The sequence below is a fragment of the Sprattus sprattus genome, assembly GCF_963457725.1.
Source record: "Sprattus sprattus genome assembly, chromosome: 14".
NCBI lineage: Eukaryota > Metazoa > Chordata > Actinopteri > Clupeiformes > Clupeidae > Sprattus > Sprattus sprattus.
The window spans coordinates 12,921,212-12,948,560 of NC_137912.1; the positions used below are offsets into that span (position 1 = coordinate 12,921,212).

The window sequence follows — 27,349 nt, forward strand, 5'->3', positions numbered from 1 at the left end:
ACATTCACCTCCTCTCCTCCAGATAAACACTCTCCTCTCTTCCTCTCTCCCCCTCACACACACACACACACACTGTTGTTGCAGGCAAAGGGAGCCTGGCCACGGGCGTGCTGTTTGCGTGGGTGGGGGGGGTAACGGGGCGAGGGGGGGTTGGTTTAAGTATGACTCACTGACGCATCTCTGTGCATCCATCTCCCGCTAGCTTCAGAGAAACAGCAGGCTCTGGAGGGGAGAAAAGCACAACAGCGAGGAACCACAACTTCTTTTCCCCTCTCTTTCTCATCTCTCCATCCCCCCGTCTTCTCCTTCGCTCTTTCATGCACACACCAGAGGCAGGGGATATGCCTCGGAGCAGCGTTGTCTTTTTCCCAGTGGCAGACTATAAAGTGGGCAGGCGGGGAAAACACTTTTGAACGTGATTGTGTCACTCCTTAACAGCAAGACGGATGTGTGTGTGTGTGTGTTTGTGTGAGCGAGTGAGTGAGATAGATAGGGAACTTACTGACAGGTCATGGAAGCACTCTCCCGGTGACTCAAAGTCTCTAGTGAATCCTTCAAAGGAAAAAAAAAAATCGGCTATTCGACGACTAACACTGTAAATTCCCAACAAGAAGGCCATGTCAGACATTTTGCCATTTCTCCCCCTCCCTCTCTCTCCCTTGAGCTAAGAACTTCATCGATATGGCTTATCTGACCCAGCAGCCATCTAAGAGTGGATTAGCTTGATGGCTGTGCTGCATGGAGACAAGACTGCAATGCTAACCAGATTAGCATTCATTTGCCTCTGATCTCTGAAGAAATGTGCATAAATGCCACAGCTTTACTAGAGGAGTAGTCTGATTACCAGAGGGCAGTTATATCACATATGGGTTTCCAAATGAATTACTTTTGACAAAAAAATAAAAAAAGTCAGAGTTTTGTTTTCAATATTTTATTAGCAAAATAAGGGAAATGAGTCTACAAATGTTCCCACTTCATGGAGAACATACATACACATACTCTTGTCTCATATTTTCTCTTTCTTTCTCTTATTCACACACACGCACACACACACACACACACACACACACACACACACACACAGCGGTGGCAGTTTTTCCCACCCATCATTTTTGCTTCCCTAGCTGCATGGCTCTAAACTTGAATTCTGCAGAAACTTAGGTTTCATCAAAGAACTCCCAATAGACTGAATTCATTTTGCCCAGACCCATGAAATTCTGCGTTCTTGTACAACAAAGTTGATCTCTGCACTGCGTAGCCTACGCCACCGCTGTTTTTGGAATGGCTGGCTGGCAACATGTGTTGAAACGGCTGGTATTGTTAAAAAAACGACAAAGCCCTTCACCTCACCATGGTGAGGACTCGCCCCTCTCGCCTCTGATGGCGGAGAATCAAGCAGAGGGCGATGGGCTCTTTTCTGGGGGGTTTCCATGGAAACCACTGCCGGCACTGGCCATTTCTCACCGACAAAGCCTCCTTTAATCCCTTTCAGACAGTCCACCATCTTGCACACATATACTTTCTTTCTCACACACACACACACACACACACACACACACACACACACAAACACACACACAGGTGACCTGGAGGTTTGTGCTCACACTGGAGGGGTATGGTGGGGGTGGGGGTTGGTCAGACAGGTTCATACAGACTTTTTACATGTTTTATGTTGGAGCTGTTCAGCAGGCAACAAACCAAGCATTTCCACAAGGACTGCAGAAAAAAAGGCATGCGAAGGCACAAGTACCAACAACTGGACTTGGAATAAAATCCTTTTTTAGATCCAACAATGTAGAGGAAGGTAAGGGGAGGGGGGAGGGGAAGATAAAGAACTTTTTTCCAGCGAAGGCAAGCCTCTTTTTCAAAGAAAGAAAAGCAAAAAATGGAGACATGTCCTTCTTTACAAAAAAGTAAAATAAAAAAAACGTGGAAAATAAAACATAGCAGTGACAGTAACAGTCATACAAACATCCTACACATTTTTTTCCTTTTTTTTTTTTTTGAAACGCTACTTTTAAAATGTCCCAGGACAAAAAAGTTAAAATAAAACATAAATAAAGCTGATAAAAGTGGCATATTGTACAGCACTGGTCCGTGACTGATTTCCCCATATGCTCGGTCAGAATGTTTTTACTTACAGGAGAGAAACAAAAGCACATTAGCCTGGCCCTCTCTCAACCTGTGAAAGAGAGAGAGAGAGGGAGAGGGAGCGGGAGAGAGGGAAACCATCAGCTGACTGATCAATGCACTGTCACAACAATCTATTCAAAATATCCCACTTTCCTGTTCTCAATATTAAGCCAATCAAGAATGCCAGATAAACAAGACCACTAAATTGAGTAATAGTTTGATTGATTGGCAGACTGATCTTGTTGCTGTCATTTCACAAAAATATCAAGCAAAGCTTAAAACATATTAAAACAATGAGATAGCAAGCTCATACTGTCTGCTGATCAAGGATACGCTGAGGAAATGTAAGAAAATGTAATCAAGTTTTCTGCCTCAATAAGTGGTCTGGGCCATTTATATGTGATGTTCCGTCATCACGAGGATGTCTCTTAAAAGGTTTACTGGACACCATAAGACTAATGGCACTCAGTGTCCTAATGAGAATAGTTTTGAAGAGCATCAATATGCATGAGGCAATGACTCACTGAGACTGGACTGGGTGACTGGATATGATTGTGAGACTGTGCGTGTTTAGGGGGGGGGGGAGAATCCTTACCGGATGATCATCTAGAGCTTCTAGAAGAGTCCACAGTCCTTCAGGTTGTTCTTGATGATGACGTCGGTGACGGCGTCGAAGACAAACTGCACGTTCTTGGTGTCGGTGGCACACGTGAAATGCGTGTAGATCTCCTTGGTGTCCTTCCTCTTGTTCAGGTCCTCGAACTGACACTGGATGTAGGCAGCCGCCTCCTCGTAGGTGTTGGACCCTGGAAGGTACAAAATGGACTGACATCAGCAGGAGGCAAACCAGAAAGAGATGGATAGAACCCAACCAGCAAAAGAGGTGTGCGTGCGTGCGTGAGTGAGTGAGTGAGTGAGTGAGTGAGAGAGAGAGAGAGAGAGAGAGGACTGACATGGCCTGAATGCTTTGTTAACTTGTCAGACGTTGTCGGTCTGTAGCTTAAACATCAATCAGAGACAAAAAGGAACGGGGGGGGGGAATGGGGGGTGGGACGAATAAGGAAAACGCAAGGCCAGGAAGAGGAAGTTAGGTCATGGGAGTCCCTGAGAGGAAGCAGATCCGCCGCTTTAAGTGCGGAGGCTGAGCACTTGACACGAGGAGCAGGGGGAACTTTGACGTGTGGCCACCGGGCTTTCCTCCATTTGTGTTCCCAGACAGACGCTATTGTCACGGGGCTTCCTGGCAGCTGAGAGTCAGGCCTCCTCACACCAAGCTGCCCTCTGACCACTCCAACCAAGCTGCCCTCAGGGGGATTTAACAAGTAGGTTTCTGCCATATGCTGGAGACGTGTTATTGTGTTTGAACATGTGCGTGTGTAGAACAAGGAAGGAACACATAGTCTGGTGTATTGTGTTTTTGTTTGTATGCATGGCATGTATGTTGAAGCAGGAAATTATGCATGGCTTGGCTGACAATTATAGTGTGTGTGTGTATATGCTGTGAATGTGGTAGAAGGAAATAATGAAATCGCTTGTCTTTTTATTGTATGTGTGTGTCTATTAATAGCTACCTTCCCTGAACGAGGAAGAACTGAAATTGCTTGTGCGGTTGAGTGGCATACCTGCATACTCTGGGTAGCAGATGGTGAGCGGACTCTTCTTGATCTTCTCTTCAAACAGGTCCTTCTTGTTGAGGAAGAGGATGATGGACGTGTCCGTGAACCACTTGTTGTTGCAGATGCTGTCAAACAGCTTCATGCTCTCGTGCATGCGGTTCTGAATGGGAGAATGAAGACTTGCATTCATTTCAAATGATTTATTTTCAACAGATTATTATTATTTAAGATTTTCAACAGATGTCAATGGCATTTCAATACTCGAGTACACTTTATTTAAATCAAGAGAACAGACTTTTTTGCAGGGAAAAATTGGTTGGGGTTACTGTGAAAAAGCTCAGAGGTTTACACTTGGACAGGACATCCAAGAACATAACAATTAAAGAAATGAGCCAGTAGTCTACAGCTGAAGAACATCTTCGTACATCTTTATACAAGTAAGAAATGGCTTTTCAGAAATCTGTTGAGGTTCTATCTGGTGTGTGTGTGTGTTGGATGTTGAGGGCATGCTATGTGAGGGCATGCTATGTGAGGGGAGCTGAAAGAAGAAGAGGAAGGCTCACCATCTCCTCATCCTCGGCCAGCACCAGGTCATAGTCACTGAGAGCCACACAGAAGATGATGGCCGTCACGCCCTCAAAGCAGTGGATCCACTTCTTACGCTCGGACCTCTGACCTCCCACATCAAACATCCTGAAGAGGAAGACAGCCACGGGTTAAACAACGTATTCCAAACACAGAACACACAGAGAGAGAGAGAGAGAGCGAGAGAGAGAGGACTGCAAAGACATGATGTGACCTCCTACTGTCTGAGGGCTCAGATACACATACGCGTTTTTGTAAAAACGGGACGCGAGCAAATGCATTGATTCCTATGGTACGGCGCGTTTAAAGCGTGCGCCCCTTCTCCACCACGCGTTGCGTCTTTGAAGCGTTTTTTAGGTGCGCTTAAAAGTTGAACTATTCTCAACTTTCCAGCACAAGGCAGGGAAGCGCACCGCTTCCGTTTTGGCCGCCGCACTTTGCCAAGGCGTTACTGAAGCGTTTCTGCCTGAAAAAAGACGCGTATGTGTATCTGAGCCCTGAAACAACAGGTTACTGTCAATACTGTTATTAGCTTAAGATGACTGTGGTGTACTGTTGGTATTGACAGTTTGTTCATGTGTGCTGAGTGTATGTGTTTAAAGGGGGAAGGGAGTTAAGCATCCTCACTGGACACACAAACAAACACACACACACACACACACACACTTATGTTTGACAAACAAACATTTCAAGTGGGAGTGAAAAGGCCCATTATAATGGTGGTCTGTTGTGAGTCACGTAATGCATGTCGGGGCCCACACATTAAACCTCTGAGCGGGAGCTCTAATGCACCTCTTACTGCTCGACTTGGATGGGGGCCACATGCTTCCTAGTAATTACCAACCTCTGACATGGTTAACCACCAAGAACAGGCATGGGCGTGGGCGCGCTTGAATGTGTGTATGTACGTGTGTGTGTGTGTGTGTGTGTGTGTGTGTGTCTCAAGGGTTCATGTTCACGACCAGCAGGCAGAAGTTGCAAATTAAACAGCCGACTGAAGTCGTTGCACAGTTCAGAGCGCTGAAGGTTTCTCTTCCTGTTTGCATCATTCGGGGGGAAGGTCAGGCACATGACTCATCTGTCTCTGTTTAACAGCCTCTTTCCTCAATTTCCTTCTCCCTGTTATTATTCCTGGCTATTTCTACCATATGCTCTCTCTTGTCTTGCCTTCGTTTTGGTTTCGTTCATTCGTGGTTCTTCCACCATCCTCGTTCCCCCTCGTGACTGTTTCATGTGCCCTCGTTATCAGCCTCTTCATACAAATCACACCATCCCTCCATCCCTCTATCCATCCTTTAATGTCTATCCTCTCCGGCGTTCAGTCGCTCTCAAATGCTGAAATCAAGAAGTGGGTTCACTTACTTGAAGTGCAGGTCTTTGAAGGTGAAGTGGGTCTCCACAATGCCGGTGGTTTTCACTCGGGTCCTCAGCACGTCCTGCTGGGTGGGGATGTAGCTGCCCTGAGATATCCTGTCCAGATCGTTCAGGTAGCTGGAAAAAAAAACAGCCAGAGATGACTCAGGGTGCTTTTGACACTGCTCTTACTGCGCAACACATCACCATAGTGATCAACTCTCTCACACCCAACACACTCACACACTCACAAACACAAAAAGGTATAGCAGAAGGAAGGTAACAGGTGCAAAATGAGATCAGAATGAGAGAAGGTGGAAGATAAACGGAGCAGAAAACAGAAGTTTCGAGGAAGCCATGACGGGCACAAGGACAATGCTGCTCCTGTTGTCAGTGGTGGGCTGGGTGAGGCAGGGATCTAGACCCAGTGTCCAGACACAGGCGGTCGGTTCTCTGAGCACGCGGGGGACAAGAACAAAGGGGGGGGAGGGGGTACTCAAGAGGACCGGGGGGCCAGGGATTATTGGCTCCAGAGATCACAAATCTGTTGTAATCCCCCCCACACACTCACATCACCCCCTTACTGTAGGAACAACCTTGCTGTGTTGCAGTCCAAAAAATTATTACAACACTCTCCACTCGCACCTTCCAACACATACACACACACACACCCATTCGCTCCTCTCCCCCCCTCTCTCTGGCACACACGCCTACTCTTATTGTGAAATTGCACAAGCGTCAGTGATCATATTGCCTCAAATAAAAACAAACATTATCACTGTATTCATATGTGTGTGTGTGTGTGTGTGTGTGTGTGTGTGTGTGTGTGTGTGTGTGTGTGCGCTGGCCACCTGCAGAGAGGTGCAGTGGGCTGTGTCTGCAGCCAAAATGTGTTTGGGATATCGATCAGGATGAGGGGGAAAGGGGGAACACCCTGGCAGCTGTGACGGCAAAGCCAGAAAAATGATGCAATTTATGGTCTCTGTGCGACAAACAAAAGCCAAGAGATTTCCAGCAGGCGCGCTCATACACACACACACACACACACACACACACACACACACACACACACACACACACACACACACTTCAGGAAATGTCCTCAGCAGCTGATAATGAGTCTTTCACAACGCCCCTGCAGGGCTACCCAGCACGTACGTCACCATGATGAACGCTGGCTGCTACACCTCTTTCCCCAACCCTTCCTCTTTCTCTCCACTTAATTTCTTTCGTCACTCCACCTTTCCCTTCCCTCCTCCATTGAGTTTGTTGCTATTGCCGACACATGCTAGCGGGGCTAAAGTACAACTCAAAGTCAAGGGCACCAGCATTCTCCCGTGAAAGCGCTACAAAGTTGGAAACAGGAGTGCAAATATTGACAGGTCTGGGAGTTTAAAGGTCAGACCAGCAGTGGATGGTAGTGGCTGGCAGAGAGTGTGTGTGTGTGTGTGTGTGTGTGTGTGAACTTGACAGAGCCAGCAAAAGGGGCAGCCTTTATTTATTTTTGACTTTTTCAGGGGTTCTTGACAGCTTTCTAGGCAATGCAGTTCACACATAGGTTTTCCACAGGTAAAGAACCTACCTGTGGAACTCTTTTATCAACCCTAAGATGTGGTGGCAACTTCAGGAACCCTCAATGAGTGGGATGGGATGGGCAAAAGAAAAGGGAGAGAAACAGAGCAGAATAGACAAAGACAGACTGAAACACAGAGCCAGCAGGAATGGGTTTAAGAGTCAGAGTGAAAAGCAGGTGAGAAGCAGCATGAGAGGCACAAAGAGAGAGCGAGACAGAGAGAGAGAGAGAGAGAGAGAGAGAAAGAGAAAAAAACAAAAAACAATACTGTATGTGCTAGCCAGAGGTTGCTTGAGTGGGAGACAGGATGAGACAGAGTGAGGAGGGCTGGGGGGGTGAGGAGGGCTGGGGGGGGGAGGAGGATGAGTGAGGGGGGGGGCATCAGACAGAAGAGGGGACTCACTAGGCTGCCGAGTCGTTGAGCTGGTACTCGCGCGAGCGGCTGAAGCAGGCCTGCACGCCGCCGTCCTTCCACAGCCGCTTGATGACCCCCGCCAGCTCAGCTGTCATGAAGCCCTCCTCCGCGGACCCCGCCAGCACAAACAGCTGCCGTGCGTCGTCCTGTCACAAACACACACATACACACACACACACACACAGATACAGTTACACTCTGTGGGACCATTAAGATACCACACACTCATCTGCATAACTAAGATCGTCTAGATCAAGTTCTTGTTGCCCATATCCCTATCATATAGTATCACAATTAGATATAGAGCAGCACTGCCAAAAAGCACATCTGTCCTTCTACGTGCCACAGTTTAGACGTTGGTCTAGTTTACGCTGACTTTTTACGCTGGGTTTTGTCTCGTGGTTTTGGCTTTTGGTTAACTCCATTTCTGTCGGCCTCACGTCAGCTCACTGAAGCCAACTAACGTATAGGAACGTAAGGAGCCCTCTTTACAGAAAAATATGAAGGAGGAAACCACACCACTATGCAGATTCCTCACCCCTTCAAACAGGTGCCAGACACACACACACACACACACACACACACACTTACAGCTCGTGCTGCGTCCCCAAAATCAATCTTGAGACGACCCATGGCCCTGATGATGGCGATGATGGACTGGATGGTGTTGCTGTAGACCACCGCCTTGTACTGCTTGCACTCCTCCTCTGAGTAGCCCGCCTCATGGATAATTCTAGGAAAGGGCAAGAGGTCATCAGTAAGTGGGTTGGGGGTGGGGGGGGGGGGAGCAGTGACAGACAGCCCCTCCACTAGCAGAGCACTCAAAACCATCTGGCAGCCACTTGTAAGGCCTGAGCCTGTGACTGCAAAAGCAACAACCTTGATACTCACTTCATTTGCTTCACAATTGTACTCTTCCCCGACTCCCCAGCACCTGTGAAATAAGGAATAAAAATGTTTTAATTAATGTGCTAACTCAGTTTCAAAGCAGATCAACAAAACTGCTCCAGTTGAGGCGATAATTCTTCGCCCATAAACACTTAATAAATCAACACACATTCTCCATATCACAAGGAGCCTCATCCTATGGCCAAACATAATACATTTAAAATGTCTGACATGGTGAAAAATGCTAACGCAGTGGCCACCTAAGGCAATGATAGTGGCCAATGTTGATTCACTGACATTAAGACAGCAGATAACTAAAAACAAGACAGTTGGAAGGCCATGAACAACAGCTGTATTCCAAATCTCTTGGAAACTGTCAAACACAATGGGGGTTGTAAAAAGGGTATTGCAACAGTGAGAATAACGCTATCATATTATATCTCCACTAGCGTGTATTATACGCTGCAATGCCTCTAAGAAATACCACCCTGAGACACAGACATTACTGCAGAAATCCATAAAAAAAGAACAAGGCCCTGTTTGATGGACTCCCTGAGAGACCCACAGAGGCAGCTGGTCAATAAGCCACAGAGAAGAGAAGAGCTCCACTGACGCTCATCTCTTCCTCTTCACCTCCTCCCTGTCTTACTCTCTGGCACATTCTCGACATACCCCATTGATCTAGGACCCACCTTACTTTCACACTCGCGACAGAAACCAATCCCAGTGCATCTCTGCTCTTAGAAACGAACAAATCTCACAGACAAAGAAAGATTCCTCCATTTGTCTGAGATCACCAACAAGCACATTACAGACACAGCAGTGAGATATTAGTTTAATAATAATACAAAAAAAAAATCTATCAAAATCAAATCGGCAGAGGGATCGATAGCTCCTCTCCTCTCTCTGGCTCTCTCTGTGTGTGATGGCTCTCTCTCAGGCTATTGGTACATCTGTATGCCACCACTTACCAGCCATTATCTGACTCCCTGGAGCACAGAGCACTCAGGACTCACAAAAGCAGCCCCCCTAGGTGCACTGTCCTGGAGCTGGGAATAGGGTTGGGAACACAGGGGAGGGACATACTGGTGTGTGATGGAAGGTTCTCTGGGCTGGAGGGAGGAGTAAGGCGTGTAGTTGCTCCCTTGTGAATACTTGACAGCAGGGAGAGAACCTTGAGAGTCTCCCCTATCTGAAAGTCACTTGCATATGCATGTCCTTCCTCTCTCTCACACACACACACACACACACACACACACACCAAGGTGTGCGTGACAAGCCTCCACAAGCTCATCCTATTGGGCCAAGCACGTATTTCTCAGTAACCCAACCCTTGTGGACCCGCCGGAGGTGTACAGAACCAGTCCAGCCAGCACCAGAACACCCCCCCCCCTGTGCTTCCAACCACACGGGCCCCAGCAGGGGGGCTCTCTCTGCTGGTGGTGGTGCAGCGTGGGGGCCAAATGGCGTCAGACATTTCCACTGGAGGAGGGTGGGGGGGGGGGGGTGGCAGCTCCCAACACATCACACCAATAACATCAGCATGAGCTAGCTGAGGGAACAGCCAGTGCATTATTTACAAGCGTGAGGAGGGAATGAGCCAGAGGCAGGGAAAGAGATAGAGAGAGAAGAGAGAGAGGAAGAGAGAGAGAGAGGAGAACGTGATCACCGTCGGAGTGGCACACGCCTGCCTGCTGCCAGGGCTCTCGCTCGTACGTCATGCTGCCATGGCAACTGGAGCCATTACCACAGACTTCAGGCACACAGACAGACAGACAGAAGGAAAGACTATGTGCGAAAGAGAGAGCGAGAAAGGGAGAGAGGACGAGAGAGAAAAAGGACGAGAGAGAGAGAGAGAAAGGGAGTGAGGACGAGAGAGAGAGAGAGATAGAGAGAGGGAGCAAGAGAGAGCGAGAGCACTTTAGCTCTGTTTACAGGTAGGCTAACATCAACACAGCTCAACTCGTTGACTCCAAGCACAGCAATACGTAGAGCTGTTATTGCCATACATCCAGCCAGAATTCGTCACAGATTTAAGCTCCACACTAACCGCCAGTGACGCATAGTAGGAAGCGGGAGCATCCATGCGTGTATGTGCATGTGTGCGAGTATGCGCTCGCACGGTCTCTCTCCGCGTGACCCGCTCACTCCGTTTTCCCTATGGTGAATTCTGCTGAACAATTTGTCCTTCTCCTTCATTAAAAAGAAATGATCCATCTCTCCCTCTCATTTCCTCTCTTTCCTTTGTCTCCCCCTCCACATTTCAAAACAAGGTGAAAATGACCTTTAGCATAAAAAAAAACCAACAACAAAAAAACCAAAACATGGTTTGAAAGGTGACTTCTTGGTGCCAGGTGTCTAATGCTGGCATTGTGTCTGTGCCATGGAACCTCATGGCTGAGCCGTGCAGTGCCTACACAGTACCCTGCCAGCCACCAACGCGACACTCCAGCGACCTGACAGGAGTTTAGGGGGCATCGGACACAAAGTTGAGTCCCTACAGCATCTCATTATCTATGATGGGACGCAGGGCTGGAAGGGCCCATATGTTGATGTTGCTCTTTATCTTTCTCTCTCTCTCTCTCACCCTTTCTCTCTCTCTCTCTCTCACCCTTTCTCTCTCTCTCTCTCTCTCTCTCTCTCTGGGAGCAGAGGGATGCTTGGCGGTGTGCTGGCACCTGTAATTGGACAGATTTCACTGGGGGCCACATTATTTTAATTACGTGTCACCACTGCGCTCTGGTGTCCTCGGAAGGGAGGGGGTGGGGTGGGGTGTGGAACTGTGTTGTGCCAGATAGCATTGTGGCAATGTTAAACATGCCATTAAGAGGTCCAGGGAGAGAGGGAGGGAGGGAGAGAGCATTCTGGCAGTGTCTTGCCTACAGCAGCACAATGATAACCCATGACATGCCATGAGGGCCTCTCAATCTGGAGCAAATAATCCCCACACCAGGCTGAGTGAGTGTGTGTGTGTGTGTGTGTGTGTGTAAAGAATGAACGGTCCTTAACCTGAACACAGAAGGATCATATTCTTCAAAGCGTGTGTGTGTGTTCCTCTCAAACACACACACACAGAGACACACACACACACACACAACCCCCTGACATCACCACATTATATATGAAACTTGAGTGGCGAGGGGCCTCTCAGAACAGGCCTTACATAACTAACATCACACACCTCAGCCTGGTGACATCACAGCCACAAGGCACTCTGCATCGTCAAAATCACATGCAGCAAGAACCACCAGTAGATTTCCTTTGAGTGAGGGACCACCACAGAACCTAGAACCAACCCCGTGTCCTGGTTGCGATCCCTTAGCGGTGTCGGATTGCATCCACAATGACACACCCGGCCCATGGCAAAACATACACTGTGCCAGTGGAGCAGCTGGTTTCTGTTTTGAGCCATTTAAACCTATTCATGGAAAAGTACCGAACTCTCAACCAAACAAGTGAGGCTTGGTTTAAAAGCACCCAAAATATTTCTCGACGCACAATCCTCTGGGTTAGTTTAACACGGTGACAAAGTTCACAAGAAATAACCGAAGACAAAGTGAGGGAACTATTTATATAAAAGGGAAAAAGGAGGATAAAAAGATAAGAATTTAAAAATAGAAGGGGAAGAGAGCGTGACCGTAAAGAATAAGGCCTAACACGGGTACTACAACTCCACCCCTCCGCTCTGATGAGTGTCACTGTGGAGGTGACAGGGGTGCTACAGAGCAAGACATGACAGTTGGGGGGTGGTTTCCGTTGCAGGAACTAGCAGGGCCGTCTGCACCACTGTGCGTGTTCCGACCATGGGGAACTGCCCCTGCAAAGGCCTTCTTTCAGGTCGGTTTCCGGGGGGAGAAATTGGCATCCACAACCAGGCTGGGTACTTCAGTGCGGCGCTGAAACCGTTGGGTGCCGCTTGCCGTGATGCTTGAGGAATGGTTAAACGCATCATGAGCGGAAGACAACAAGCGCCATTTTTAAAGCCAGCAAAAGTATTTTTAACTTCACGTTACGTGGTGATCACAGCTAAATGAATTATAGCTTACAGAGTGAGCTTGTTGACGTTGCCATCAATGAATGAACACAAGCAGACCCTCAGCTGAAATATGGTCTTTAATTAAATCAACAGTGTTGCTGGCATCATTTTTCATCAAGTAATTACAGCTTCCATGAAGGCGTTTAATCAAGTGTTTTCATATCAAAACTGAACTGTCCTCTCAACCGTGGGGTAATCCTAACGTTGTCTAATGTTAGTGCTGCCACTGGAGAAATGAATCATTTTGTCGTGTTAGGAATCGACGTTGCGATCAAAGAGCCAAGTCGTAGGCCATTCCTGAAGTGGAAAGGACCGAGTCGTGGGCCATTCCTGAAGTGGAAAGGCCCTCGTGCCAAAAGGCAGCCCAGTGAACTCCACGGCCTCACTAGTGTCGACAGACCAGAGGTGAGCTGGCACTTGCCCCCCACGTGTGGCCATAACAATGACATGAGTCACTCACAGCCAGACGGAGGTCTGATCCTCTCAGGGGTTAAAAGGCACCCAAACACCAATATAATGCAGTCAGCTGTTTCAGCTGAGGGAACGCTGTCTGTTGGCTTTGTCGCTCGTGTTTTTTTGCTTTTGTACAGTAAACATGCATCCTGGAACATGTCTATTTTTAATGAGAATCAAAAACAAACACTCCTGTTGGCATAGGTCAGCAGAGACGCATGGGCAAAACATGCGGTCAGGAGCATGCAAACTGGGCCGGGTCCAACTCTATTAAAACTCAAATGACCCCCTATCATGCAAACGCAGCAACTTGGGGGGCGGGGGGCATACACACCCTCTCACCACATGCATATCAATCAATCGACCAATCACTATACGCAAAATCATTTCAGTCCTCTTTAGAGGGTTGTAGCCTCACACACGTTTTGACTAAAGGGAGAATGGAGCGATAGAGGGAGGAGCAGTGTCACTTGTAGTAACCACCACCACCAGGTTGACAGAGACTTGCTGGGGAGAGAAACGGAAGCAGAAACACACACACACACACACACACACACACACACACAGACAGCCTTGTGTGATTGTGGCTATTCAACAACAGCACCAGTCTTGTGAGAGCCTGTGTGTTTAGATGACCCTTATCTGTGTGGCAATGTGTTTGTGTATGTGTGTTGTGTTCTATTCAGTGTGCCCCCGAGCATGTTCCTGAGGATTGTCCACTTGTTAGTGTATTCACACACACATCAGTGTGGTTATGCTTTTGTTGTCCAAATGTGTATGGCTACCTAATCTCTGTGTGCCTGTGTGTGTGTACACACACACACACACACACACACACACACACACACACACACACACACACACACACACACACACACACACACACACACACACACACACACACACACACACACACACACACACACACACACACACACACACACACACACTGCATCAGCTCAGTGGAGTGGCTGCTTCATTTTTAATGACACAGTGGGTTCGCTGGGCTCACCTTACTGCTTCACATCTTTTGCCTTCCCTTTCTCTCTCTCTCTACCTTTCTCTTCTGTCATCTTCTACCACTGTCACCTGTCTGTGGGTCTCATTTTATTGAACTCCTTTATCTGCGTCTCAGATTGTGCTTCTGTCCTTATGCAGCCATCACCAAAGCCAGCTCCTTCATGGTCATCTGAACATGGCCAAGTGCGTTACCTGGCGACCAGCTATTGATAGCTGAGACACGCACCGTGGTAGAGATCTTGACAAGACCAGTGTGTGTGTGGAGAGGGGCAATGTTACTTCATCACCTTACAGTAACAATTTAGCACACCATTTTCTGAACCATCTGCCCACTACTTCATAAACTCCATTAAACACATGTCTCTTAATTTTTTAGACCATGTGTCATCTTAAATAATTAATGGCACATTTTTGTCATCAAAACATGAACAGACACACATTACAACACCCTGGCTATCTGTCAGACATTGATTCCAATTTCCACAACAGAACATGTGATCCACGTTTCTTCCTTAACCCATAACTTTCATACATTTAATTTTCCAAGAAAGTAGACATGCCGAATTGCACTTGCCATGCACTTCAAAACAGGCCACTCAGTAGGTGAGAGCTAGTTGGCCAAGTGCAGTCATCTATGGAAAACTAATGATGACATGTCTAATCTGCAGCAACCATCCCATATGGCTTCCAGAGATAAGCCAACATATGCGTTTCTTTGGGAAGAAAGGCAAGGACAAAGAAACTCTACTAGGCGTTGGTCATCAGGTTTTTTACACAAGTGCTAGGCTACTTAATGTTTGTGAATGGCTTACTGAAGATGATGATTGGTAATCAAATACAAGCCTACCCCAGTGCATGGAGAAAGCAATGTGTAATATTACACACACACACAGTGGGTCTCGAGGGAACGACGAGCAACAGGCCTGAAGGACTATCCACAGTCAAGACGTCTTCATGTAATTTTACTGTTTTTGGTCTCCAAAAACTTTCATACCGGCGGAACTGCAATTTCTACTGGGGATATCTGTAAAATGATTCTGCCAATGCCACGTCAAGAACAGAAAATGGCCATTACCCTACCATGTCGTAACTTTGCCAGAAACAATTTCAAAAGAACGTCCACATTTACAGAAAAAAATAACGGAAGTTAAAGTGACGTTTCAGGAAACGACTGTAAAATCGCAACAATCGACATTCATACTTTAAAAAATGAATAGCCTAAAAGATATTTTCTTTCGATGGATTACAGCTCAATCATTCGTCGTGAGTAAATCTGAATCAACAGGTCCAATCAATGAGACCACGCTAATGCTGTTGGGGTATTACAACACCCATGACATAGCTAAATAGGTGCTTAGCCAGTCTAACAGCTTGCGCTCATTCCCCAACACGTTTCGGGCCCTTTCAAAAGATGCACTTCCGTCCACCTTTATGTTTAGCATACAAATCTAAATTCCACAATACAAATGCTAACAGAACAAAATGTCTGGAATTCGAACCATGATATCCGTGGCCCTGGTTAGAAACAATGTGTCGTTCAGAGTGGGTTGCATAGGCTACTTTGTTGCCTCAATGTTGGGTGGTTACCCTACCAACAACACTGATGTGGACAAACGAGGGAGCAGACAACTTGATGCCCTTTAGTTGTTCCTTCACCAGTGAAAATAACATGACAGACTTCCTCCCAATCAAAACCAATTTCGTGATATAAATTGGATTTATGTTATTTATCGAGAAACCATTAGACACATTTCCGATCCAAATGGAGAAATTTCAAACCGGAGGTATTGTGTAGCCGGAGACCCCGTTCACATAAAAGCACTGACTATTGGGATGGTGGCTTGATTCGTTTAAAAATACAATCTAACGATGTATATTCGTTTTGTTTCAACGACTGATAAACAAATTAAGTGCTTACAACTTTTCAAACGACATTAAAACAGCAAACCACCATTATCGGCCAATTTCGTAAAGTTTTTGCGCACCATGACTACCTTACCTAGAAGGAGTAGCTTGACCTCCCTTGCGGCTTTTTCTCCGTCATCTCGCAAATTTCTGTCGATCATTTTACTGCGCTCCACCGCCGCCTTGTCCTCGGTGCTCAAGGTACACCCCATCCTCAAGCGATTCCCCCGGTCGATGAAAAGTAAAAAGATAAAATATATACAATACAAACATGCAAGGGTTAAAACTAGTAACTCCCGGAAAGCCACACGCCCTTGTGTTAAAAAAACCCGAAGATCTACAACCGCCTTAATGGGAGATTCTCGACACAAAATGGAAAGGGGTTACTGCGTGCGTCGTCCGATGCCCAGCGTATATTCCTTGTGTTTTCTGCCCTCTCGGCTCTTGATAAAATGTTAAAATTACGAGACCAAATGGACTGTAACGACGCCCTCTTCCAGCGCGTCAACCTCTGTTCTCAGTCATCAAGAGATTGCTGCTTCCTGTTCTCATACATGGCGGCTCGTGCACGTGTGTTTGGCAGCAGGCACGCGCCTATAGCTTCAGCAGCAAACCACCGTGCACTGCATCTTCCGAGACACTGAACTGAGCAATCAACGTAGCGTCTACCGACGTGCAACATTTGCCCTCCCTACTCTCTCTACTTCACTGTTGCAAACTCACAATTAAACCATATGGTTGTTTTTTTTTTCGTACACGGGTAAGACAATACGTTTATCGTCCAGTCACATACGAAACCCATGTACCAGGTTAAAACATCAATGTTTCAACATTATCTTAGTCATGACATAATCTGGTCTGTCAGTGAAATAGCTGTTTCCTCACCCTTAACTCTAACATCCTAACCTTTTTTCCCCCCATTAAGGTCAGATGTCTAGTGAATGATCTTGCTCCACGATTTAAAACCCTATTCTGGTAAGCACATACTAGTGAAAGAAATCTACAGTTTTAGAATGATCATCACATTTTCAGAGAAACCTTTATGTGCCACACCATGACATTTAATTTGTTGCTTGACAGAGTGATTCAATACTGGCTTCTCAAAGAACGATATCTGGATCACAAATGGTTATATCAGATATCTAGAAGACACAGGGAGTGCACGCCATGAGACCATAATATGTTCCAACAGTGCATTCCTGTGTTTGTCCTGTGTTTTACATATTATTTCAATGACAAATTTGGCACTCAGGAAACCTATGCAAAGCACTGGAACCACCTCCGGCAATTTCCCTACCCTTCCACACCCAACAGGTGCACACTGATGTTGGTGCTACTGTAAACAGTCTGCCCCTCGGGCATTAAAACAACAACAAAAAACTCAACAGTCGGAAAACTTTCAAAACATGCCACTCTACAAACAGATCACATCAGGGCCGTCTCCGTTTAGTGAGTATGTTTATTTGGCAAAGATTCACTTAAGAATGTATGAATGTGTAAAATTGAAAGCGCCTCCTTTGCTTGAGGTTTCTGCACACTGTTTGCTAGGATCAAATTGGCTTTGGTCGGCCTACTCTGATTGAGAGTACATGAGAGCAGTGGGGTTCCCAGTAGGATGTTAATGACACAGGCTGAAGGTGGCACGTAGCCAGAGACGGGTCCCAAGGGAGGAGCCACGTACAGACTGGAGGAGAAGGAGAAGGTGAGATGGTGGAACAGCTCCATCTAGAGTCAGAATGTCTTTCAATTTCTCTCTCTCGCCAATCCTTCCCCCTACCACCACACAAACTCTCTCTCTCTCATTTTTTTTCTTTCTCGGTTTAAAGGAGCTCTAGTTTTATACTGTTTGGTTTTATTGCCGTGGCCCTTTTAGGCGATATGGAAACGTAAAGGACACAATGACAGCTGCAAATAAATGGGTTGATATAATTCCCAGAAAATACTCTGTAACTCCACTTTTCACTCTGTGAACACCATAGTTTGTCCTGTAACAGAACCATTAAAGGTACAGTAAGTCTTTTTTGTTGTGGAAAGTTTTTAGAACACCAACAATTATTTATTTCTGAGGTGCATCATTTCTGTGTGTTTTGTGCGTTTAATTATTTAATTTGATGTATTGTTGATGGTTTTGAGGGCTCTACAATTTGAACACATACATGACAAAGAGCAGAATCAGAGATACAATAAGCTTGAACACCACAGTGATTTGGAGGGAGATTTTTTGGGGGACATATTTATTTATTTTGACAACAAAAAACTACTTTACAACTTAACTAGCACAACTACATTTAGCACTATCTCTGCAGTTCTGAAGAATGGGTAGGACTGTGGTTGTCCAGAAGGAGAATGGTGTGATCTTGTCAAGGCCTTGAATGGTGAGATGTCTTCTATGATTTTAGTCTGGGCAACAAGTCCCAACGAGAGTCCATTAACCGGCTATCACAGCAATCAGTTTGACCATATCACGTGAAACCCAGCAACGGGCCATTACTGACAAAGTCTCCTACAATAGCCAATTCATCCCCTCCTAACACTTGCAGTGCTTTTGTTTTCACATGAATAGAAAGTATCAACAATAGCAATTCATCAAAAAAAATCCTCTGCTGTTGGTAACAACACTTAAATCTGTCTATGTACAAGATGTCAGAGATTACTTTCCTTTGATGGAAGCTCTGTACATGTCCCTAGAGTCTAGTCTATGCAATCAAACCTGAGATCCACACAAAGAAGTCTCTTGGCAAGGTTTTATCGCTAAGATATTTCCATATCAGGAAACACCGTGGACTTCACCTGTATGGAGTTTGACCGGTGACCCTCTTCCGTATATAATCAGCACCAGGTAGGTAGTGCTTGGGTGTGTAGAGTCTTCTGTGTCTCCACCCGTTTGTCAGACTTTCTGGGCTTCCTTGCCACTGGGGTACGTTTAGCATGGGCTGCCGTTGTGACGCAGTGAGTGGGCTCATCGCCGGGTCTGTGCTAGGGGCCCTGCTGGCTGCCCTAGGGGGAATACTCATCCCTGTTGGGAACAATATCATCCAGTCCACGGTGACGAAGGTACGTCTGAGTTACTTTTTTTTACATTCTACAGTGCGGGAGGTTTTAACTCGATGACTAGAGCAGAAACAAGACAGAATTCCTCTGTGGTGGTCTGCACCGAATACACACTGTGATGCAGGAGACATCTTGGCTGTCACTTGAACATTCAGTGTTTAATAATACATGTGGAACCAGTGAAGCTCCTTTTAGTTCAAAGTGAGTACAGAGTATATCCGTGAATGGTTGGTGAGTCTTTGCTCCCCCTGTGCAGGAAGCTGTTATTGAGCCCGGGACGCTGGCCTATGAGAACTGGGTGGCTGCGGGTGCTCCTGTGTACAGGCAGTTTTGGCTGTATGACGTCCAGAATGCTGCAGGAGTGGTGGAGAATGGAGAGATCCCTAGAGTCTCGGAGAAAGGACCATACACATACAGGTGACAGCACTGTTTTCCCGCAAAATGTGTTCAGAAAGGGTTAACATTGGACTGAAAATGCATTGCAGTATACTTTTAGCAGCAATAGCATAGCAGAGGACATGTTTATACATTATTTTCAAGATTCAGACACCTTACTTAAAGCTGTCATTGAAATATGTAGATGTGTCGGATTTTTCATATATGCATGGAATACAATCCGTGACATTTGAGCATATAATCAGGAAAGGTTTAAGCATCACTTCAAAGTGTATGTGTGATTTATCTCTTGATTCACTTCATCGTACTTATTCTGTACACGTCTACATATGTCAATGACAGCTTTATAGTTTGATAAGAAACACACAATACTATCAAAGCAGCAAAATTGCAAAATGTTGCTCGCACAGCTCAAAAAAAGATTCTGCCAAGATTCAGGTTTGGAGGACAAGGTGGGAAAATACATATTTGTGACTGTGTTTTATATCACATTGTCACCTTACTAAATATATCCCAACTGATTCTTTGAGAGACATACAGATACATTAACACATGTGTGAGGACAAAAGTTCTGTGTGCAAATGACAGCATTTGCAATTTTTGTTCTATCCATGACATTTGGTGTAAGTATATTTTAACTGAGTCCTCATCCGATGGGCAATTCAGAGGTAACTGACTTATTGTGTTATGTAAGAGTTTTATGGTAGTCTTTGAACATACAGCTTTATATGACCTTATCTAATCTATGTAGGCTTAAAGGAAAGTTTATTATCTTTAACGGCCTTGTGGGCCATTAGAAATATCCTGGAAGAGACATTTAGTCACGCTGTGATTTGGCATCTTAATGGCTAGTCACATGTGCACTTGATTGTGCAATGGATTTTTGGTTGTTACTTCTTTTTGCTAGATACTTTTTTTCTGAGTTATACTCACCAATGAACCTCTTTTGTTGAAGTTATACAAACATATGCATATGCCCTGAGGGGTGCATTGTGGGTGAAACTTGTGGACAGAATTGGAGTCCAAATTAAATGTCAGTCATGAATGGATTTTTCATTTCATAGAGAACTTGTGGACGCGAGTGATTTGAATTATTTTTGTTTTGTTTTAAAGATTGGGTCCACATGGCATAATTTTGAGAGTTCATCCACATCGTCACAGAAATGCAGACGAGTGAAAACACTTTTCTTGCATAACCTATGCTGCAAGTAATAGCCTCCAAATAAACATGATTATTATCGCAGCAATGACACTAGACAATTTAAATCCCATACCTCTTTTATTTTACCACATCAGCTAAATGTGTTTTGAGCGAAAAACAAATTCCCAAGTGAAGTGAACCCAGTAAAGTCAGCCCAAGACAATCTAAAACAAACTGACTACACTATTGAAGCTTGCCATGTCATACTATAAGGCTGTCCCAAGCCAGTGGCCCATCTCTCAGTGAACGACTGTAGGAGAAGCTAAGCAGGTGAGCTAGTGGGTCATTTACTCGAGCCCTGACTCTTAGCATCTGAATTCAAAGTTAATCATTTGACAGTGAAGTGAGGACTACTAAACTACTACTTCTATTTCTTCTGATATCATAACATTTTTATTTTATTACATTTTATGTGACACGTAGGCTTCTAATAAAGTTTTTATGCTTGATGCTGGGAAACCACCTCCATGTCAGGCAGAAGCTGCTCAAAGTACAATATGTACTGATTTGTGCCGGGATGTACCCAGCTTTGACCAATACATCCAATACTCTCCCAAGATTTGTTCGGGTCAAGCATTTGACTGGAAGACAAAATATACCTGGGGGGGGATTTCAACTGAAACTGTGCTTCAATTGCAGGACACGTTACTTGGCCAAGACGGACATCACTGCATATGACAACCACACGGTGTCATTCAATCTGCCGAATGGGGCCATCTTCGATCCTTCCATGTCGGTGGGGCCAGAAGAGGACGTGGTCACCGTTCTCAACCTTGTCGTGGCTGTAAGACTCCATTGCCATGCAACTGTGCTGTCTGTGTCTGTGGTATCGTCCTTTTGAATCAGTTAGTTAGTTGAAATGTAGTGCATTGTGATGGGATGCTGTACTGTGTCTATGGATAGTGGTTTTGCCTGCTATGTGCTTATTATATAGATGATACAGAATCAAGACTACTGTAAGCCATGCTCCTTTTTTAAGTTTAAGGCCAAGCTCCTTGTTTTTTGTGGCTTAGCACCACAAGGAGACAAGAGCTGTGACTTTGCAATTTTATGTGCATGGTCACTGACACAGCCATATATCATGGCGATAAAATCTTTGTGGTTGATTTCTCTTCTTATCTCAGATCGACAGCTCAGCTGTTAGCCCAATATTCCACAGAAGTCATGCTTCCATTTCTGGACATTGCTTTGACGTAATTGTACCATGGAAATTAACTACATTATGTCATCTTTCCAGGGTGCTTATTCAACTATTCCCAAGGGGCTTCACTTTTTAGTTGAAGCTGCTATAAAGAGTACAAACTCCTCGCTCTTCCAGAACAGGACAGTCAAAGAACTGTTATGGGGTTACTTTGACCCCATACAGAAGGTTGAAGTTGGTGTCTTTTACCCTGTGAGTACAGGCACTTGCCATTTTTGTTTTCATTTTGTGTAACATGTAATGTAGCCATTTAGTCATTAAGAAAATGCTTTTATCCAAAGCGACGTACAAAGGAGAAAACAATCAAGCTACGAGCAACAGTGTAACAATTGTATTACATAAGATTTTTTTTAAAGTGCAGGGATGTAATTACTGTTAGTGCGAGTTAAGTACTATTTACATGTGACTAATGTATGAATCAAGATAATTCTTACAAAAGAGAGTGTCTTGTCTTTGTCAGTACAATGACACCTTTGATGGCCCTTTCAATGTCAACACGGGCAAGGACGACATCTCCAAAGTCTCATTAATTAACTCATGGAAGGAGAACAGGTGACTTGTTTTATGTGTTTCTCTCTGGAAACAAATATCTAAATGATTTTGAGATGGTACATTTTCTACTATTGATTATCTGTTTTCAGTCTGATTTTTCATGGCCCCAGTACACTTTGTTTCTTCTCAATCACACGGAAATCCCCCATGCTTTCCCAACCAATCACGTGGATATGCCTATGTCTTCCAAACATGCCTATGTTGTTTACAACATGACCAAATTGAAGGCAAAATTTGGTATTTTTTTTACATGGGCAATAACCCCAGTTGTATATTTCTAACAGCGTACTTTCATTCTGGAACGACCCATATTGTGATATGCTCAATGGCACGGGTAAGGAAAACACACTTCACATCACATCACCTTCTTCTTTTTTTTTAAATGTATGCCTGACCAGTAAGTCAGGTGTGCCACGATTCACCTTGCTATAAGTGCCTTGCCTTAAAAAAAGTAATATTATAGATTTTTTTTCTATTTGTGCCTGCACAATGTCCTTTTGTTTACATTAAAGTTGACTCTCTTATCATTTTCAAGACGCGTCCTCCTTCCCTCCCTTTCTGGATAAGAAGAAGCCTCTATATTTCTTCTCCTCAGACATATGCAGGTTTGTTTGTTCAAGTTCTCAGTGTTCATGTTTCAAACATGACTGATTTGAGCTTTTTGTTCACTCAAGGCTCATTTAAAAAGCACTTGATATTGGAGTGAATTAATTAATTATAATTGAATTAAGATCATACACAAATGAAACCCCACAGGTATATAAAAAAGTGCACCTTATCTGTGTTATCTGAGAGACATTGTATCCTGACAAGTCTTGTAGGGTTTTAACCATATTTAAAGTGAGACATAAAGTAATTTTTAAAAGTTAACATACCGGTTAGTATGTTTTTGGTAAAAAACGCATTCTTAGTATAGTAAAGGTACATTTCACACATCTTGAATTAAATTAATTTGAACCTGTACACATCTAGAATATATAGCTTATTGGGTTTACACAACTGAAAGTTCATAAAAAACCTGGTCGGTTTTAAGCATGCAATTATCATTTATACCATAAGGGGTCAGGCTGTACTAGTGGCAGAGTTCTGTGTTTTTTTGTCTCAGGTCTGTAAGTGCCGAATTCTCTGGAAGTGAGGACTTGAAGGGGATTGAGGTGTACCGCTACATGCTACCCGCCAAAACCCTAGCCTCTCCCAGGGAAAACCCTGACAACATGTGCTTCTGCACCGAGACACTGGTCACCAGGAACTGCACTTTGGCTGGGGTGCTGGACGTAAGCTCCTGCAGAGATAGTGAGACCATTCATTCTTTCATTCTTTAATTCAATTCAATTCAATTCAATTCAATTCAATTCAATTCAATTCAATTCAATTCAATTCAATTTAATTCAATTCAATTCAATTCAATTCAATTCAATTCAATTCAATTCAATTCAATTCAATTCAATTCAATTCAATTCAATTCAATTCAATTCAATTCAATTCAATTCAATTCAATTCAATTCAATTCAATTCAATTCAATTCAATTCAATTCAATTTAAATAGCACCAAAACACTACAATTGTCTCAAAGCGCTTTACAGAGCCCAGAGCTTGAAACTCCCTGGATTAAGCACAAGATGTGACTGGGGCAAGGAAAGACTCCCTGTTAACAGGAAAAAACCTTTGGCAGATTAATTCATACACGCATCCAGATAAAAATGCTAGTAGAATTAATGCATGACAGTGTTGTGGGAATGGGTAGGTGTAGGCAGAGTGTTTCTGCGAGTAGATCAGGTGGACCGACTACAGCAGCATCCCACAACGGAGACAGTCAAGTCTAGGAAGGGAAGAAAAGAGACACATGTAGTGTCCAGAGCTTGGTTGCCTGACAGGTATGATATACTGCATTTCCACTTAGGTAAGGTGTTGAGTTGCAATATTTTTACAGCCATCTTCAAAGTTCACTCTACAAGTGGGAAAGAAATAGTTTTCTATCTCTACACAGCCAGCTCCAAGCAGATGGGCCCCCCTTGTGGGCTGAGGTTCTGCTCAAGGTTTCATCCTGTTAACAGGATGGCCCCTCTAGCCATTGTGCCTGCTCTAGGGGGGTTCAGGCCTTGGGCTCTGTAAAGTGCCTATAGAGAATTGTATTGTTTTGGCGCTTTATAAATGCAATTCAATTTAATTGAATTTGAGAGGGAGAGGCTGCCTGGTATGGTATAGCATTTTTGTTGATGTTTAGTTTTGATTAGTTATGTTTAGGTATGGTTGACTGACATGGTGCATGGACATTTTAGTTATACAAGGGTAGCAAGAAGGGCAGGAGTGGCAACTCTTTATTCAGTTGATTCTACATCTAGCATCTAAGAGGATATAACTTTTCTGATTTTGGCAATATTGCATAGATCAGATCGCACATACATACAAGTTTGTATTCAGGTAATCATTGTTGATCTGCAAATCAGGCCGTATGTCAGTATGTTGGTCAATCACCAGGGTTGGTCAGTGAGGTTAGTTTGCAGTTAGTTCTCTTTGGGGCAAAACTCTGTCCAGTGTGTCCAGGAAAAGAGGAAATGTCAAAGATGACAAGCTTGCGGTGTTGTTCCCCACAGACGCCCCGGTCTACATCTCCCTGCCTCATTTCCTGCACGGCAGCCCGTTCCTGAGAGAGGCAGTGCATGGACTGGACCCCAGTGAGGAGCATCACTCAACTTACCTGGATGTGGAGCCAGTAAGTGACCTCTGTTTGACCTTTCACCCTGGGAAGGCCATGGTAGATACACAAACTTAAAACACGAACAGCAACCCACTCACTCACACATGCGCACACACACGCACACAACCTGAACACATACACAGGCACACAACCCGAACACACAAACACCTTAACTCAAAACACACGTGCACCATCCCCCCCCCCCCACACACACACACAGTGATAAACCCACATGGGCACACTCACAGACACACAAACTGCCCCCACGTCCATGCTACAGAGCTGTATATTAGTAACTGGTTGATAGATCAGTTCTCTCACTGCGTTCCTCCCTCTACCAAGACCACAGGCTTCACCCTGAGGTTTGCCAAGAGGCTCCAGGTTAACATGATGTATGGACCCTCGAATGTCATCACGTAAGTTCAGACACCTCCCTAGCACCTTCCCCACAGTGTGGTTTCCTTTGGCTTACCATATCTAGTCCATACTAACAGGCCAAACTATTAAACAGATCTCATCTTCTCACACAGGGTACTGAAAAAGGTTAAGGATTACACTATATTCCCTCTGGCGTGGCTTAATGAGGTGAGTGCTGTTGTGAATAGAAAGAAATAACTTGCCATCTGTCTGCATATTCAGCCTTAATGTTTTGGGAAATGAATGTCTTTGCAACTAAAGATTACCTTAGAAATGTTTTATTTTTGGGCGGCACTGTGGCGCAAACAGACCACATTTGGGCTTGGCGCCCATGGAGGACACGGGTTCGAATCCGGCCCGATGTCATTTCTCCTGTCCACTCCCCACCTCTTTTCCCACTCATTTCCTGTCCCACTCTTCGCTGATTTATCAATTAAAGGCATAAAAGCCCAAAAACAAATCATAAAAAAAAGAAATGTCTTATTTTTTTTATTTCAGTCGAAGTACTTGACATATGCGGTCAAGTAATGGTATTAAGAAACAATGGACTAAGTGCATTTATATTTAAACTTATTGTGGAGACCTTTCATGTGAAAACAGGATGTCTTTTCTTCCTTCTGGTGTTTTTGGGGGACTGGACCTTTCACCAAGTCACTTAAATCCCATGTCTTTGTCCCTTTTGCCTCAGACGGCAGCCCTGGACGAAGAGACGGCTGACAGGTTCAAGAAGGACTTGGTGGGTCGCATTAACATGCTGGAGACGGTGCAGATCGCACTGTTGTCCTTAGGCTCGGCTGTGTGTGTGCTCTGTGCGGTGGCTGCCTGCGTTGTCAACAGACGCCGAAGCACAATAGCGTGATGGAGATCACAGACAGAAGGAGAGAAACAGTGAAAGAAAATGACTTCTATCCACAGAATGACTCTTTGGAACACTATAAGCTAAATAACACATTCATTTTTATGTGTTACACATATTTATATGCATAAGTGGAAATATGTGAGAGTGTAGTGCATAAGCACTGTGCTCTGATTTGTTAGGGAAATATTTTTCATGATAACAGTGTGATTATTTCATAAATTGCGGAATTAATTATCATGTTTTCACATATTGTGTAGTGATGTTGAAACAGGTTAGTTAAATTACAACAGATTTGCAATAGTGTTGCAAAAAACAGCTTTGTTGTATGTTCTCGTGTGGGTAATTGTGTTTCCCTGATGTTTGTTGGTATGCTGGTGCATACATATATCAGTGTTATTTTATACATAATATTATGTTAATACCGATAATAAATAAACAAAATATGAGACTGTGTGTCAAAGACGATCAGACCTCAGGCCCGGTTTCATTTCATTCAGTTGAGCTGACTCTCCCATGGTGCCACAGCACACCTCTTTCTCATGAGTGTTAACGTCTTTATGACACAAGGGTCACGCGTGCTGACTTCGACTCCCCCCCCCCCCCCCCCCCCACATTCACGTTGGAAACTCTGTCCGCTCCGAACACGAAGGACTCATTCTCACGAGTGGGAACAGAACAACACATTGTGCACTCAGAGGTGAAATGTATGCAGTCTCCTCTCTCTTACCTCACCTGGGCATTAAATCAAAATCGAGAGAGAGAGAGAGTGTGTGTGTGTGTGTGTGTGTGTGTGTGTGTGTGTAAGTGAGAGAGGGGAAAAAAGAAACCCTCCTTTAAATTATTCCTTGCATAGCGGTCGGGTTTGTTTAGTCAGAAAGCAGTGGCTTTGCCCCCACAGAAGCCTGCACTTGAGTTTTATGGTTTTTAAATTAGGTTGGCTCGCCTCCTCAGGTTCTTTGTTCCCGGCTGCCGTCTCTGTGCGTTTGGCTCAACGACA

General features: G+C 44.7%; 2 protein-coding genes across 2 annotated transcripts; one reads left to right on the top strand and one right to left on the bottom strand.

The window, feature by feature from the left end:
- Nucleotides 1-1,011: 1,011 nt before the first annotated feature.
- On the bottom strand, nt 1,012-16,484 carry gnai1 (guanine nucleotide binding protein (G protein), alpha inhibiting activity polypeptide 1). Its single transcript, XM_080851398.1, has 9 exons — nt 16,072-16,484; nt 8,567-8,609; nt 8,267-8,408; nt 7,664-7,821; nt 5,697-5,825; nt 4,313-4,442; nt 3,756-3,909; nt 2,729-2,939; nt 1,012-2,182 (listed from the first exon to the last, which is right to left on the bottom strand). The coding sequence occupies exons 1-8, from the start codon at nt 16,187-16,189 to the stop codon at nt 2,749-2,751; spliced, it is 1,065 nt and encodes a 354-aa protein (XP_080707524.1). The 5' UTR covers nt 16,190-16,484; the 3' UTR covers nt 1,012-2,182; nt 2,729-2,748.
- A 2,421-nt stretch (nt 16,485-18,905) lies between these two features.
- cd36 (CD36 molecule (CD36 blood group)) lies at nt 18,906-26,352 on the top strand (the record flags this gene model as incomplete). The annotated part of the gene is made up of 12 exons (XM_080851677.1): nt 18,906-19,031; nt 19,285-19,445; nt 21,265-21,409; nt 21,863-22,018; nt 22,287-22,378; nt 22,663-22,712; nt 22,914-22,983; nt 23,484-23,671; nt 24,973-25,091; nt 25,419-25,492; nt 25,607-25,661; nt 26,182-26,352. The coding sequence occupies 12 exons, from the start codon at nt 18,906-18,908 to the stop codon at nt 26,350-26,352; spliced, it is 1,407 nt and encodes a 468-aa protein (XP_080707803.1).
- Between the last annotated feature and the right edge of the window lie 997 nt (nt 26,353-27,349).